Source organism: Etheostoma cragini, chromosome 15 (genome assembly GCF_013103735.1).
Source record: "Etheostoma cragini isolate CJK2018 chromosome 15, CSU_Ecrag_1.0, whole genome shotgun sequence".
NCBI classification, from domain to species: domain Eukaryota; kingdom Metazoa; phylum Chordata; class Actinopteri; order Perciformes; family Percidae; genus Etheostoma; species Etheostoma cragini.
Genome location: NC_048421.1, coordinates 13,546,018 through 13,563,038, shown reverse-complemented (window position 1 = coordinate 13,563,038; position 17,021 = coordinate 13,546,018). Strand labels below are relative to the sequence as shown.

Genomic DNA, 17,021 nt, shown 5'->3' with positions numbered 1-17,021 from the left:
TGATTTTAAATTATTCAAATATTTATGATCGTGGCATTTAGCTAAATATCGGAAAAGCCGTAGCTAATTTACGACTTGAGAAATATAGAAATTGAAATTTACGATGAGTACTTAAAGGCAGCGTTTAGCTCGAGTTTTAAGAATGAGGAACGGAAATCCAAGCCAAATTGAATTGGAAGTGAAACCTGAAAATAATCAGGCCTTGATAAGATAATTTCTCCCAGATTATTTAGTGAAATAGAAATAGACTGCATTAACTACGCTGCAGATTAAGCTGCTTTGATATAAGCACTAGCACCAGCGCTTCTTTACTCCTTCAAAACTTAAACGTTTAATTTAATTACTGCAAGAGATGACGACATACTCTTTAGCTGCCAGTGCATGTAAGTGTCGGTTATTGCTCTACTCTACCCTTGGACTTTAACCAGCGCTCACTACAACTTTAAGAAATAAATGACTTGTTTTTTCTTTTTCTGCAGGAAATCACATGGAGGTGCTCTTGCGCTCACATGACAGTCTGAACCATGGCAGGAGAGATCAATGAAGGTACAGTGCGAAAACGTCGTCTACTCTTCATATCATAATGCTGTCATAATATTTGCTAATCAGTATTTTCAGATTGTGGTTGCGGTGTCGAGCCAGTTAAAGTATGTAATATGAGATGTTTCAAAATGTGGTCATTGCTGTTCGGGAAAGTCGCGACGTGAACTAACCAATGAGAAAGTTTGGGTACATTAGGATCTCACAGTGAAGTTGCTCCATCTTAGAAAACCCTCCATAAGTGGTTGATCTTATTTTGATGGGCAGCTGTTTTCTTCATTTCTTTGTACCCGGTGAGCTACAGTAGGCCTAACATATTACTTTTAAAGATGCCAGGGATGCAAAGGGTTTCTTAACGTTTTGATTGTTTTTTTTAATGCCACGTGAAAGTGAGTCTGTGCATTGCAGTACTTTTAAAGTATATTAGTAGGCCTACTCAGCTTTTTAATACCTTCGTATCTCCTTCTCACTACTGTGAAGCTACGATAAGATTGAGACTATCTGTTTTTAAATACCTGGATATAATGGGAGCAAAACTATGAACTGTGTTGATGCCATATAAAGTCATATGGTGGGAAATAAAATGATTTCAATAAAAGGTGGTAAGATCACAATAACTATTGAGTACCACTGATGTAAAGTAAATCATCTATTAAATGATTTTTGATAAGGGGTATGATCAAATATTACACTTGAGTGGCTGTGATGCTATGTAGGTGTTGTTCCCCTTTTAGGCTCAGTTCCTGCCTATTACAGGGAAGTATATGAGGCCATCCGCTGTAAAACAGATGAGAGAGTGCAGGTTGAAGTTTTACAGCGGTTGCTCCAAAGGACCGATCTCTCCAAGACGGTTTTAGGCCAGGTGAGGGGTTCACACTTAAATAATCAAGAGGCTGCAGCACTGTATACACATTTGCTGTTTGTAATTTTCCAAAGGCATTATCCCACATAAACAACAATAAATGACATTTAACAATGATCACATTCCGCATCATGTCTTTTTACCTGGCATGTGCCTGATCCAGCTTGCTATAACTTGGTCAAATATGTCCAATCCAAGTACTTTTTAGATTAACTTTGATTGCTCTCATAGACTTGAGGTCTTATGGTGACAAAGGACTGGACTATGAAATAATTAGTGATTGGTCAATTTAAAATGTCTAAGACCAATGTTCTAATGAGAGTAATGCATTGCTAAGTTAAAAACTTCTGTACATGATATCCTTGTGCAAATATTTATTTGATTCTGGTAAAACTTTGTGTTTTGTGCAGGCAATGCAGATACTGTAGATATAAGTATAATGTCTTATCAATAGGAAGTTTGTGCCAGCTTTGTGCAGACTAGCAGACTGTTAAAGAAGTGGCCTTTACATAATTCACAACCTGTCAGATTTGGTTCCTGTAAAGATGGAATATAAGATATTGCTACAACACACACCAGTGTTATGAAATTGCTCTAAATGTGGAGTGTTTGTCATGGTTAAGTGGAATTTTTCCTTTTCCTGACCATTCAGCATATCATTGCCTTTGTGTCTAGTGAGCACTTTTTGCACAGAGGAATGCAAAACCACAGTTGAATTTGGATCTTGGACTGAAAAACGGTGACCTATATCATATTGTCTTTGTCCTTTTTCAGATTGCTGAGCATGTTGACTACGCAGATGGATTCCTGAGCAAGTTGTCCCTCTATAAAGCCCTCGCTTTGATTGCTCTTGCTCAGCAAGGAAAGCAACCTAGCCCCAAACTCTTGGAGAACTGCATACAAGGTAGGTTACAGTGAAGACAGAGCAGTTAAGCTTTGTTTAATGAGTAGCTTGATGATTCCTCTGTATGTCTGAGAGCAAACTCAGCTTTCCCCCCCACTGTCAAGTTATTTCATCTGAACAGGGCAAATGTCACTCTTTTATTATCTCACACAGACTCAAGGTTTAAACAGTTTACCATTGGGATACACCCAGCTATTTAATAAGATTTTCTGCATAACATCATAATACTTATAAAGTAACAGAAGGTGTGTGTGTGTGTGTGTGTGTGTGTGTGTGTGTTTTATGGGCCCAATGCATTTGTGCAAAAATAAACGTTTTCATACCATACTTAGTATATAGTTTTTTTTACAACAAAAAACGCCTATTTTTTAAATTTTAATTCAGCTATCTATTATTCAGCTATATGTTTCATTTATTTTGGTAAAGAAGCCTTTGCTATGTTTAAGTGTTGCATACCTTCACTAGTCCCAGAGTGGCAAGATGATAGGGGGGAACTCATGGTTTTCATAGAGGTAGCCATTATGCTGGTTTGAGTTAGATTCATTCCCGTCCTTCTGTGATTATTTAAAGCTCTCTCTGTTATTTCAGGTGTGGCCGGTAACGCAGCTTGCTGCATGCCACTTCCACGTCTGCTCAAGAACAAGTTTTCTGCAATTGTCACAGTACAACACGTTTAATCATGACCTTATTGGAATGTACAGAAATCGTTGAATAACAGACAGCATGCACAATACTGTGGTAGCTAAAGACAAATAGAGGGAGTAATTTGTTTACAAGAGAAAAGTGGTTTGAACACCAGCATTCCTCACAGTTGAGACATTCTTTTCATTCTAGATTTATTGATTTAATCAATTAGAATTTGGTGCTTGTTGTGTGCTTGATAGAGTTGCCAAAACCTCAGCTCGGAGAGCTGAAGGACCTTAACGCGTTGAGGATGCAGCCGGCTCAGGAGGACGTTCTGACGATGTCCCAGACGCTGGATAGACTGCTGGTCAGAGACACGGTCCAGGTGGAGCTCATACCTGAGAAGAAAGGCTTGTTCCTCAAACATGTGGAGTACCAGGTCACCAGCCAGGCAAGGGATCCCATAAATCCCATTGCGTGTAAATGATTGTGCCAGAATAACCTTAACAACAAGAAAAGCCGAAAATGTATGGCAGTATTCTTCATTTGTGTCTTACCCTTACTTTGAATAATTTCTTTTCACACTTAACTTCTCAAGTGTGATTTGCATATTTTACTCTGAGGCTCCTATAACAATAGTTAGTCTTTTTTTTTCTTTTCTTGGAGTAATCGTTTGCAGCCTACATGACAAAAAGTACACATTTGCCTTCCGTTATTACCTTCATGTAACTCAGTTTCCATCAGAAGACTTAATGATGCATGCTCTTGTTCATTTTGTGATGATTTTCTTTCTTTGCTTCATGTTTTTTAGCGTTATAAAATATCCGTTTACCGGCGCTATAGTGATTTTGATGTCTTCCATGAGGTTTTGCTTCAGAGATTTGCCTACAGAGTGGTGCCGGCGCTGCCACCTAAAAGAATGTTAAAAGGAGGTATGTTACTCTGTCTGAACTCTGACATCTACACAGTCACCACTGTCATTCCTTGTTTCTGTATTTCCTCAATTTTTTTTTCATTTTCTTTCTGAACCCATAATTGTTTTAAGAGCATTGTTTGGATTTTTGGGTGTACATGCTTCAATGAAAGGTTAGTTGTAAATATCCAAGCTGAGCATTTTTTTTTCTCATTTTTAGTAAAGAATAAGTGTTACATTTTAATACAAACTGTTCCTGCAGGCTCTGTTGTTTCACACAGTCATTGCCATTCATATAAGGTATTGCCTGGGGAAAAAAACAAGGAAACTAGTGATGTGTAAAATTAGCATTTCTGTTTTAGTGTACCTTTTGGAATGATAATTTTTATATATATATATATATATATACACACAGTTGATTGCACAACACTTTTGTCTACGTGTCAAAGTAGACAAACAATGTCTCAAATCTTTTTGTTTCAAAGTACAGAATGTCATAACGGTGCCACACATGTTAATCCACCATCCCACCATCCCACCGAATGTACTCCTTTTTTTTGTTTTTCCTCACATCCTACTGACATGTGTAGCTGAAGATCTAGCCTCAATGTCTGTATAGGTACATAATTACTCATTTTTTAATCAGTAATTAGTGCAGTGGAATTTTTAGGATAAGTAAACCCGATGACGGCATTGCACCTCTATGACACTGTGGGACTCATGATGGTTTAAAAAAAGTAATAGATGCAGCAGAAAGAATAAGAGATAGCTTTTTTAAAATTCCATGCAGTCTTTCCCAGTGTCAGTACCTGGGGCCTTCATTACCCGCAATGCAACTTGACCACCGACAGCTCAGTGGGAGGTTGATGTGTTGTGCGCTAGTAGCGCTAGTGTAGCCGCGGGCCGCTAGCCTCAGGCAGAGAGGAGGAGCAGGCTTAAAAAGTCACTTTTTCCTAACTCTACACCAACAGATTGTTTTTACTTTAAATTTGTAGACTTTAGTGCCAACTGACTTTGACTCACATTTTGCACAGCTCCCTCTGCAGCCACAATAGGCGTTACGCTATGTTTCTTTCACATGCAGCTAAACTCCCCAACACCTGTAAAAGACAACATCGGTGGAGATCTCCTTTGGTGTTTGTATTTAATTAAAAGGGATTTTACATTATATAAATAACCATAAAAGTGGTTGGTACACTAGTTTATTTTAACAGTCTACCCCTATTATGGTTTATAGCCATAACTCTCTCAACATTAACACACCTGTTCAAAGTGCTGAAGGTGTTCTCTCTCTCTCTCGTATCTGTCCACAGTCTTGACCTCCGTCTCTGAGCGGGAGTTCATTGAAGGAAGGAGGCGTGCTCTTGGCAGATTCATCAACTTGGTGGCACGGCATCCATTCTTCTCAGAGGACGAGCTGGTCAAGACCTTCCTCACCTTCAGTGGCTCCGTATGTACATCCATCAATCAACATTTATTTATATAGCACTTTACAGCAACCAGAAGGTATCCCAAGTGCTTTACATCAAGGAATAAAACAACATAACATACAATAAAAACATAGAAAACGGTCAAATCCGAAAAGGTTACAGAGAAACACAGGGAGTAGAGGGAAATGTCCACCCCTCTATGAATCAAAAGCCATAGATATGTTTTAAGTTGGAATATAAAGACAGTTACATCTTTATTAGTGCAGCTATCAGGGGGTAGCTTGTTCCAGAGTCTTGGGGCAGCAACCCCCCACAGTTTATACCTTGACCTTGGGACTTGGAAAAACCAGTTGATTTGAAGACTGCAATGACCTGTTGTGCTCACAAAGGGTTCAAATCTTGGAAAAATACTCCAGGGCCAGGCTATAAAGGCCCATATAAGGCCTTAAAAAAAAAACTTAAAATCTTAAAATTGATTCACAAACACACAGGGAGCCAATGAAGGGTGTAGAGAACATTTTGTACAAGTTGAAGGCCGCGAGATGGAGGTTTAAATTTAGAACAACATGAAGAGCATTACAATCATCCAGCCTTGATCATGTTGTATCTTTGCAACTCGCTGCCTAGTGCTGTGGCACCAGCTGTTGCACAATAAGCATTATCATCATGATGACTGACAGTGAGATGCATCCTGTTACTAAGTGTCTTTTTTCCACTCAAACACCACCCACCCGTCTTCCCAAACAGGATGTACAGACTAAGCTTCGTGACACTTACAAGAAAATGGGTGATGAGTTCATGACCAACAGAATCGCAACCCAGGCGAAGGTTTGTCACTTGTCACACATGTTCAATGGAAAATGAACACACTTTCCCTCCCAAACAATCACCTGCATTTAAAATGGTTGGATCTGTTTCATAGGAACATCTCCCCGCTGACATTCAGGCTCAGTTCTCGACAAGCAGAGAGCTGATTAGAAATATTCACAACAGCTTCCAGAAGCTGCGGGACAGGGCTGAGAAAATGGCGGAGCGCTCTAAGGAGAATGCAGCTGATCTCCTCATGTTTGGCAGAGAGCTCAGGTATTTCATTATGGGTATCCAGTTAAAGTCTTTCTCCAGTATCAGAGGTTTTGGACTGAGCAAACAAATGTTAATGAGATTCTAAATCCTCTGCGTTGTTGTGTCTCTTCATGGTTGTTAGTTTGAAATGAGTTTGGCAGCTAAGATGCCACTATGTTACAATCTGGCTCAGTAATAGTGCTGTTTTCGACAGTACGCTGGGCTCGGATGCTTCGTCTCTTCCCTCCTTGGCCTCTTCACAAAGCACCTGGGGGACCCTGCGTCAGTCTCTGAAGAGTCTATCTGTGGAGTTTGCTGTGCTATCTGACAAAGCGGCTCAGCAGGTACAGCCTTGAGTCCTTCATCCCCACCAACTGCTCTGCTGTGCTTGTCCAAAACTGGCACTGAGTAAAAGATGTTGTTTTGCTTATGTCCTCAGGGCAGACGGGAGGAGGATGATGTTGTGGAAAAACTGAATATTTTCCTGGATTTGCTGCAATCGTACAGAGTAAGTCAGTTTCACTTTTTTTTTTTTTTTTACTGTGCTCCTTTAGCCTGACTTGAGTCCCACTCCAGGGACAGGTGATTTTGTTTGTACATTTCACATCACAATGTTTTGATACTCACTTTATGATGCACCGCAAAATGTTTTTTCAAGACAATAACTTCAATAGGAATGAGGATAATTACAGTAAATCCTGGTTCATTTAATAACTAAATTAAGGGTATTATGTAATGATGAATTTAAAAAAAAATGCACCCTATTTTTCCAGACCCATCCAGTCTCTCACATGGAAACAGTTCTTAGTGGTGGGTGTTTGGCAGAGATTAAACAAGGGGACTGGTGGGAAATGTGTAATATGTATGGTCATTTCATAATTTGTACAAACAATTCTCCTACCATCCTTGGATGTTGTGTATTACTGTTATTTTTTATATTACCATGAACTTTTGAGGCAAATAGAAAGAGCTTTATGTGACTGTTTGTTCCCTAGGATCTCTGTGAGCGCCATGAGAAAGGCGTTCTCCACGAGCACCAGAGAGCTCTGCACAAGTACGGTATGATGAAGAGGCAGATGATGAGCGCCACAGTGCAGACCAAAGAGCAGGCATCTGTGGAGCAGCTGGAATCACGAATTGTTCAGGTGGTCATCCCTTTTGGTTTCTCTCTTTCCACAGTTTGAGGATGTGTTCTGATTGATAACAACTGTTAATTTACTACTTAAATAAAATGCCAAATTGGCTCGAGCATTTTCTTGGCTAATACATTCCTCTTTAACAAAGTCAAGATAGACATATCTTGTGGCCAACTACCAAATTCAGCGTTCTACTCAATCTCCTCATTCGTGCATACAATAAATGGTTCAACGACATCCATTGGGTATGAGTAAGTGATGTGAGATATCTGAAGTATTTTTATACACAGTTTGTATCAAAACAGTCTACTTTATATGTATATATATCTGTACAATAAATATTGATATTTAAAATTTCTTTTTTTCAGTTTAGAGAAATTGAATCGATAAGAAAAAAACATTGCAATCTGATTGAGATATTTAGTGTAAGGGGGCAGATATAATAATATAACTTCATGAATAAAAGTTCTGAATGAACTAAATTACTCTTCAAACATAGTCACAAAGCTGAGTTACATTAGGTTCAAAACCAAGTAACAGCATTGGTCAAACTAGAGGTTACTGTTGTTTCCCTGTTGGGTTTCATCTTGTGACTGTAGTTCCTTTTTTAGTTGGTGTGCTTTGTCTGTGCTTGGCACATGTGGTCATGAATTTAATTTTGAGCTCAGATGACTGTTCTGTCAGGTGACCCACCCTGTTATTAACTGGGATTGAGTTGAGACTCAACTGACCGACTGACTGACAGACCAACATAACCAATAGCATGGCACAGATAACCGATACTAGTTATATTTGAGTCAAATGCTAAGGTTAATGCTTGTAATTTTAACTGTGACAGTTTCCCTCCTTTGCATGATGCAAACTTCTGGGGGGAATCTGGCCCATCTGGGATTCCAGATTGGCCCATCTGAGCTTTAATTTTCTCAAAACCAGAGCAGGATACCCAGGGCTCTGTTTACACCCATTGCCATTTCTAGCCCCTGGGGGACTATAGGCAGGCTGGGGGAATGCATATCAATGTTACCCTCATAAAGTGAAATTTTATGTGAAGTGAAATCATGCCATTGGACCTTTTAAGGCCATCTCCTTGTTTGAGCAGAGCTTTATAATACTATATAATTGGAGGAGACAACTTTTCTCATTTTTTTCTCTTTTCTTACTGGTTATTGTCATGATTTCATATAATTTGCTTTTTTCAAATTCTGTACATAGCAAGAAAACGCCATACAGACCATGGAGCTGCGCAACTACTTCTCCCTGTTCTGTCTTCATCAAGAGACGCAGCTTATCTTTATCTACCTTCCAATCACATCCCACATTCTGGGGGCTTTCGTTAACTCCCAGGTCCAAGGACACAGAGAGGTGAGACTGCTTGTCTGGAAATCATATTTCTACCAACCCTTTAAATTGGCTTTTAAAGTCCAACAAAAGAAGTAATAACGCTGGATGGTTTCACTGGAAGGATACTTTTCCTCATGTGGGATTTGGAACTGGCTTACATTTCACACAAGAAAGTGAATCTCCCAAATCCCCTTTTTGTCCGTTTTGAAATCAAATACAGCACACAGTATGTATTTCTTTGGTTAGATGTCTCTGTCTAAACCTAATCTATTACACCCAAATTCCAATATGGCCAAAATTTGAAAAAGTTTTGTTGTGGATTTTAAGTTATTGAAGCTAACTTCATAAATGTTTCCTGAAAATGATAACCTGCAAACTGCCTAGCAATATTTTCATGCAGTTTATTTTTGTTTTTGTTTCATGAGCTTCATTGAAATGTACTGTAGTTTAAGAGAAGTGACCTTTTTGCTTCTTTTCCAGATGGGAGCGGTGTGGAATGAACTCCAGCCGAAGCTCGGATGTCTCTTTGGTGGTAATAATGGATTGAAACCCTTCATCTGAAAGCTAAAGACACGAGGTGCAGGAGAGAACACTGCCGCTGATGAAGATCACAAACTGGAAAATAACTTGGTCTGTGAGCTAAAGAAAAGTCTTCTATTACACAATATACATTCCATTCAATAAGCATAAGTAATACCTATTTTCCTTTCAGTAAAAATGAATTCTCAACTTCTCAGCTTATTTGGGGATTTGATCATCGGCCTTATAACTGGAAAAGACAGTGGACTCATACACATGTCATTTTATGCTCTGCTTGATGAGGGAATAACGTAGGAAGTAAATCTAAATGTTATATATTTTTTTCAAAGGACCAGGATATCCGACGTGAGGGATGACAGTGTATTCATTAATTGCAGTTCATTACCTAAAGCACCTCTTTACACACTACAATAATTGAGAAAAAGTTGGGAGGGACAGTGAATTTTACTTTATTAAAGATGGCATTATTTTAAATCTCCAGTCATGAAGAATTTACTTACTAAATAACTTTAGACCATTGTGTTTTTGATACCAATTGAGTTTAATAAGGATGTACTGTATAGCTGCGTACTTTATATTTTGTATGGACAATTGTGTTTTTTTCTCCTACTTTTGCTGTGTTTACTTGCACGTGTAGCAACATATTTGATCTCTCTGCTTAAATTAACTCCAAATTGAGCTATTCCGAAAGGTCTACGCTCAAAGTGGCCATTACTAAAAAGGGCAGAGATGAGGTTTATTGATTTAAAATGACAACTTTTAGCACAAGTGGCTTAATGTCAATAACACTATAAGCTATTGATTTACTACCAAAGAGAAATAATATAAATTCACACAGCGGTGCAATAAATCATGCAAAAGTTATGACGCAATTCAAATGAAATAATTTATAATCACCACTTTTATTTCCCTAACTTCAACTGGAAGATTTTTTTGCCCATATCACCTAATAGTGGGAAGCTATTTTTCACTGTTAGAGAAATCCCAATTTAAATTTGTTTATAATGTATCAGGGCAAAAAAGATTGGGATATTATTCATTTTCCTTTCCTTTGCGCTGTTAGACTTTCTACTTTTTAGATATTTAGTATGAAAACATCCATGCACATTTGTCTGTACATGTATAATTTTTCATAACATTATCTATTCAATATAACTACATACAGAATATCAAAGGGACACTGCCATGAATGGGCTCACGTTACCTCATAAACTGACTTTCATCTCAAATACCCCAAACTGACTGTTGAAATGAATGACACCAACATGAAAATCATGTGGGCACATAGTTCAACTTGTATTTAAGGAAGCCACTGAAATACTATGCATACAGTATGAAACACATTTGTTTTGGCAATACAAATGTATCAGAAAGTAACTTGAAATCCAATAAAATTATTACTGTAGATACTGTAAATACTTTATTAAAGAAATCCTTGCTGAATTGTGTTGAATCAAGTTATCCTGACAAATAAAATAACATGATGCATACTTATTTCTGTATATTGCTGATTATTTGTATTTATTATATAGTGTGTAACAGACAAAGCTCAATATGTAATTTTACATGTAAACATTCTCCATGTACAGTTAACTGGGATTTAGTCCTCAGAGTTGGTTCGTTTCCTCCCACAAGGTAAACTGAACCACCAACACTGAACCCTGGGATATCTTCAGCATTTGAAGAACAACTTTGGAAGGCTGATGCTTTTTTTTTTTTTGTCGCGGCCATAAATGACCTCAGAAACGCAGGTCGTCTCACAGTTCCTCAACCTCTTCCAGTTTGTGGCTGAGGATCACATCGTGACCGAGGAACTTAAAGTAGCCGACAAATTTCTTCTCCTGGAGCATTAGGGGGAACCACAGGATGTCATCGGCCCACATTTGACTGAAAGGAATTTGGTCACATTCGAACCACTGGGGCCGCATTTCTAGACAACAAGCAAATAATTAACAGACCTCCTAAATATGAAATACTAAATATTTGTATCCTCTAGCTTGATCTGTTATAGTGGAAGGCTAATTTTTACTTTTGCTGAAGTTGAAAGTGTTGCACACAATGATGACTGTGGATTTTGGTCCATCTCTTACATTGGAGTTGTGCTAAAAAAGGATTTATTCATAGCCAGTATGGAGAGAATAAACTATTATAGCGATAGTATTGTGTTAAAACATACTTAAAACAAAATTTGAACCTACCCTTAAGCGTGTGAACTTAGTATATATACATAAAGTATTTTCTTTAGAAGGGAATAAACAAACCACAAGATTTCAAATGATGGAAATTTATAAAATACATAATTTTAGGGGTACATTTTGTCTCTTTTTAAAAAACAAAAGAGAACTTTAGCATTCAGTTCCTAACTAAAGACTTGGTTTCTTCTGTAACTACATTGTGTCACAAAACTTGTTTCCTACTTATGCTATCCAGTCCTGTGGAGTCCTGTGGTGGTTAGAAAATGTGATTTCTGTTTTTTTTTTAAACATAACCACATGATTAGCCTGCTTCTGAAACATTGCACTTTAAAGTCATACTAGTCCCAACATTTCAGCTGCTGCCTTCTATCTTGTCAAATCAGTGTTCCCAGCTTCACATTCTCTCTTTTCACTAACTTCAGCACATTTCATTTAAGCTTTTTCCTCCATTTATCTCCTCACCCCTTGGCTGTTTGACTTCTCTTGACCTGCAGACTCTTTGGTGGAGTGCTGCGCTTTGCTGTTTGTCTCTAAACTTCCCCCAGTTGGCCTTGACTTAACTCTCAGGAAATAAAGATCACCGTGGCTCCCTGCATTCCTTTTGTTGAAGGCCTACCATTTCCTTTGTTGTGTTTTTACAGTCTTTTAAACTTCACCACTGAGAGCACACTTATAGATTATTCCCCTTAGCAAATCTGCTCTTCCTGCTTAGAGTCATGTCTGTAAAAAAAGTTCCTAGAATTGTTTCAATCAACTGTTTTGATTCTCAGAAGGCCTCATATTTAGATCTAAACTATACTAACTAATTACCATGAAGCCTGGACTGGCACTGATGTACAGTGAGGCTCGAAAAGTTTGGGCACCCCAGGTAAAGATTTATATTAATGTGCATAAAGAAGCCAAGAAAAGATGGAAAAATTCTGTTATTTTGAAAGTGTAAATGATGGAAATAAAATAACATTTTTTTGTGACATATTATACGAATGTCTTATCTGTCATTTGATGCCTTTGAGATTTTTTCTTATTTTCTTGGCTTCTTTATGCACAGTAATACAATTTTTTTAACTGGGGTACCTAAACTTTCGAGCCCCACTGTAAATCAAGATTATGGGAAACTAAAAGTGAAAAGAGAATTTTCTTTTTTTTTTTACATTTCAGTTTCTTGGACTTGTACAACAAAAATGTGGAGCTCTTCTTTAACTTCAAAGTGCATGATTTTTGTAATCATGGTAACAAGTGGCACTTTAAAAAAAAAAATTCTAAGTAACTGTTTAAAAACATTTAAGATGTTTTTAGCTTAATATTTAAAATCTTTATGACTACTTTTTTACATTTTTGGGACTCTAGCTGTTATTCCACTGTGATTCCAATTTTCCTATGAACATAAAACCCTGAAATAATTATGCAGGAATTATCCTTTACCACTAGCCAGTTTCTTTTCTTCACAGTTCCGTGTGATGCAGTGGAAATCCTACTGTACCTTCTGACTCTGTTGGTTCTCCGTTATAGGTGTCGGCTCTGAAAACATGGACGTCTAGCAGCTGCGTATCTCCAACAAATTCAAATTTGATGTTTCCGACCTTCTCGAGAACATCCACTGTTAGGCCACTTTCTTCTAGCAGTTCTCTTTGAAAAAACAAAACAAATCCAATTAATATTTGATAAGGTATTTTTTTTTTAAATAAACACAGTACACTTCACACAGACACTAAAAGCAAGTTAAGTGATGATATCGGTGTTTCCCAGACACAGGAGCTATTCCCGTGCAAACCAAAAGAGTTTTTCTACTGATAAAGACATTGAGAAGACATTGAGATGTGGATCCTTGAGTTTACAAGATTCTTCCGCATTTTTTATTTTTTCCGTATGAATGTCAAAACAAAATAAGTAAAAATGCAGATTTACTTCAGGAAATCTGCAAGGGTGCATTCAAGAACAATTATTTGCAGATGTTGCTCAACGCTCAGTGATGTCTGTCCCCAAACACTACTTCCCTCAAAGTTGACCACCAACTTTCTGTATACTCTTTTAGCTGAAGAGCACATACAACTCAGAAAGTACATGTAGGCTACACCAGTAGATTCTGTATGAATGTATTGAGTCCCAACACTTGATTTAGGACATTTTCTTTGGTTGTTTAATCAAGTCAATAGCCAACACAGCCATCACAACAGAAATTATTATGACACAAAGAACTAGGATTAGTCAATTTCTTTCTTTCTCCAATACTGACTGGATTTCCTGAGTGCTTTTGTTCAAAAGAGAAACTAACATAGCCTTGAGATAATATTGATTTATTTAGCTTTCCAATGTTCTTTACACAAAGCAGGTCCTTTTTTCCTCTTCTAGAGAAAACAGTTTGAGACGGGGCCTGGTTACCTTAAGGGCTTCCTTCCTTTAGCTTTGGAACAAACTTCCTGCTGACTGATGATCCACACCCATCATCCAGACTCAGCATCTATTTATTTTGTCAAGCTGACAAACTACATGTACTCACATCTTAAATTAGAAAATATTTTCTCCTTTTTCTATCCCCTTAACACTTGGACGCCACTGGCAACACCTAAAATACATGTTTGATGTTAAATGCACAAATAATGATACGTAATAATATCTTCTGTACCATAACATTTTGATTGTTCTAGAGAAACAATAAATTAATATGAAATGAAATATAACGCAGCTGAAAAGTTGATCAATTATTAATTAAACTTGATCTTTTTCTATAAGAAATCACACAAACCAAGTTGTTTTTCCCCACTTTGTACTGAAGAAGGAATAAATATAGAATGTTCTACTGCTTTTATTGCATGTTTTCATTATTTGTCAAAAAATAGTTTGGGTGTTGGCCTGTGAACCCTGTAAACTGCTTTTAGTTGAAGGGTCTCAACATGGTTCCAGAAGACAAGATGAATTTACCTCCTTGCACCATCTTCAATAGTTTCTCCAGGTTGAACTTTGCCCCCAAACCCATTCCACTTCCCAGCCCCAAACCCTCTCTTCTTCATGCCGAGCAGCACTCTGCCCGGCTGGACCACCAGCACCAGGGTCAGCAGCTTGGAGCTCAACATGTCACCTGTCTGAGAGGAATACAGGAAGTCAGTTAGGCTGGAAACACAATGTAAACACCGCCGTAAGCAACATAGCAGATGATCTTTACTGTAGGAGTACAGTTAGCTCAGCGTTTACATCTTCACCTCCTCAAAGAGTCCCGAAAAAATGACAAGAGAAAAAGAAGTTGGATAGAAACAAGACTTACCGTTCCCGCGTGCAGCACTAGAGACTTTTGTGACGTGCTGATGTGTAGGAGCAGGGATTGGTCAGATCAACGTCAGACTGGATCCACGAGTACCATCATTTGTTGAAAGATTAGTGGAGTGTGTTACGTTGAAATATGTTCGGCTAGAAACTACCAACATATCCTCTCCATTGACTGTATATTGATTAATATTAACGGAATATGGCCCTCTCCAGTCGAACCGTGAATGTATTATTGATTAAAACTCACTTTACACTCCTGATAATTTATATGTGATAAAAGCATGCAAAATATTTTGAAATATAATATATAATATAATGTGACGATACATTATGACAAATGTTAAATGCTAAATAATTGAAAAGTAAGTTTGTTTTCTTATAATTATCCTCACTAACATCATGATGAAGTTTTCTAATAAACAGTTATAATAATAATAATATTAAAAATAATAATAATGATAATAAAACTATTTTGTTAGCACAAGTAATAAATAGACACACTGGTAATGAGATAATTCAAGAAATGAGATGATAGGATTATATAAGATAAGATCTTATTTATAGATATGATAAAACTTTATTGCTTTCCAGAGTAGAAATTGTAAGGATATAGGAAACAGATAAACACTGATCAGATAGTTCCTTAATTTAAGATTTATATTCTAAGAAAGATCTAGATAAATCAAAGTCATAACAAATGTAAAGTAAAATTCTTGCATGATTTCCTCAGGTATGTTTCTCCAAAGTCTAGGGCCTTTTATAGGAAATTACTTCATTACAGTAGTGTTGGTGGGACGTGATGAATACTAAAAAAAACAGTTTCCATGTTAAAAAAAAAAAGGTTGTGATCCCTGTGAAACTGAGCTCAACGAAACATAACAATCCCAGGTGGGAACTGTTGTTGTCGTCGTCAATGTTTTGCAGGAAGGGGACATATACGTTTGATGCACAGTGTTTGTCCTTATGTCCAAGCAGGCGTAGCTCACCGTACGCTCTTCACACAAATACGACTCCATGCTCTATCCCAGTCCAAAAATGTGGTGTTTGTCCTTGCAGAGGAGATCCGTCCACTCCTCGTCATGTTTAATGAAGAAGTTAAAGAGTAAAAGTCCCGCCGAGCAGCGCTGGCTGCAGCGACAGCTCAAAGACCCGTATGTCAAAGCTTCTCATGCACAAAACTTCCGGTGCAGAAGTGCCTTCAAGCTGCTGGAGATAGATGACAAGTTCAGGCTTTTACAGCCCGGGTGTAGTGTGGTGGACTGCGGAGCTGCACCGGGAGCCTGGAGCCAGGTGGCGGTCCGGAGAGTCAACTCCGCCGGGACAGCAGAGGAAGGTGAGAGCCACACAGGTGTGGACAAAATAAACCGGGACACAGACGGTTTGATACCTAACTAAAGCAGTAGTGTGAAGCTTGTGATCTTCAGGTGTTGTTGAGACTATGCCAGAGAGAGGTTATGATTTAATTCATCATATTGTATTGTGCTTCTATGTATTATGTTCATCTCAGTTAATTTAGGTTTGAAGTACAGTGAAATGCCAACTCTCCTTAAATTAGTAGGGCCTTGCTGAGAGATACGTATTTCTACATGATCTTTTATTGGAGCTTTTATGTATTAATCAATCCATATACATGTCTCAATTCTTGCATTCATGTTTTGATTTTAATAAGCAAAATATTATAAATATCCTTCTGACTGCCATCGTCTGTGGAGGAATAATTATTACTCAAAGAAACTTAATATTGGACAGATTTTTCAAGAAAACCAGGTTCATTGACTAAAATAGAAGCTTGTGGTTTACAACATGAACATTATATGGACAATCATAATTTCACTCAATACAGAAACCTTTCCCTTTTTTTTCATCCAAAGTTGGTATGACTTTATTCAGTGTCCGCCCATCCTTGTTGTAATCTCAATACATGCTGTTATTGTCGTACTGTATGTTGGAGTTTATGGACAGTAAAGAAACAACAGTACTAACACAGTTTAAAAGACGGGAAATGCAGTAAGTTATACATGATCGACCGTTTTCAAATGTTTGGATCATTAAAAGACTAATAAAAAGAGTTTCTGCACTAAATAATCAATACATAATTATGTGCAGCCATGAGAGACTCATTTTCTGAGTTTTGGCGTTATGAAGCATCACTGTACTTTACAGGTGGAATAGCCTCTAAACCATAGACTGTATGTATATATATATATATATAT

At 37.6% G+C, this 17,021-nt stretch overlaps 3 protein-coding genes across 9 annotated transcripts in view; 2 read left to right on the top strand and 1 right to left on the bottom strand.

Moving 5' to 3' along the window:
• The first annotated feature begins 131 nt into the window (after window positions 1-131).
• snx8a (sorting nexin 8a) lies at window positions 132-10,499 on the top strand. Of its 3 annotated transcripts, none has more exons than XM_034893866.1 (14): window positions 132-383; window positions 480-546; window positions 1,275-1,402; window positions 2,177-2,306; window positions 3,191-3,381; window positions 3,742-3,862; window positions 5,157-5,293; window positions 6,021-6,101; window positions 6,196-6,356; window positions 6,550-6,679; window positions 6,775-6,843; window positions 7,331-7,480; window positions 8,684-8,833; window positions 9,293-10,499. In XM_034893866.1, the coding sequence occupies exons 2-14, from the start codon at window positions 525-527 to the stop codon at window positions 9,371-9,373; spliced, it is 1,551 nt and encodes a 516-aa protein (XP_034749757.1). In that variant the 5' UTR covers window positions 132-383; window positions 480-524; the 3' UTR covers window positions 9,374-10,499. The 3 variants fall into 3 exon arrangements, with proteins under 3 accessions (XP_034749757.1, XP_034749756.1, XP_034749758.1); XM_034893865.1 differs by having other exon boundaries at window positions 1,257-1,402; XM_034893867.1 differs by lacking the exon at window positions 1,275-1,402 and having other exon boundaries at window positions 161-383.
• Window positions 10,500-10,900: 401 nt separating this feature from the next.
• Window positions 10,901-14,931, bottom strand: nudt1 (nudix (nucleoside diphosphate linked moiety X)-type motif 1). Of its 5 annotated transcripts, none has more exons than XM_034893871.1 (4): window positions 14,807-14,931; window positions 14,467-14,627; window positions 13,028-13,173; window positions 10,901-11,282 (listed from the first exon to the last, which is right to left on the bottom strand). In XM_034893871.1, the coding sequence occupies exons 2-4, from the start codon at window positions 14,616-14,618 to the stop codon at window positions 11,110-11,112; spliced, it is 471 nt and encodes a 156-aa protein (XP_034749762.1). In that variant the 5' UTR covers window positions 14,619-14,627; window positions 14,807-14,931; the 3' UTR covers window positions 10,901-11,109. The 5 variants fall into 5 exon arrangements, with proteins under 5 accessions (XP_034749762.1, XP_034749760.1, XP_034749759.1 ...); XM_034893869.1 differs by having other exon boundaries at window positions 14,467-14,636; window positions 14,809-14,931; XM_034893868.1 differs by having other exon boundaries at window positions 14,467-14,632; window positions 14,809-14,931.
• Window positions 14,932-15,733: 802 nt separating this feature from the next.
• Window positions 15,734-17,021, top strand: part of mrm2 (mitochondrial rRNA methyltransferase 2) — a 3,553-nt gene continuing 2,265 nt past the window's right edge. The window contains exon 1 of the mRNA XM_034895114.1: window positions 15,734-16,141. Coding sequence (XP_034751005.1) covers window positions 15,823-16,141 — 319 coding nt within the window. The 5' untranslated portion in view covers window positions 15,734-15,822. The remainder of the gene's footprint in view (window positions 16,142-17,021) is intronic.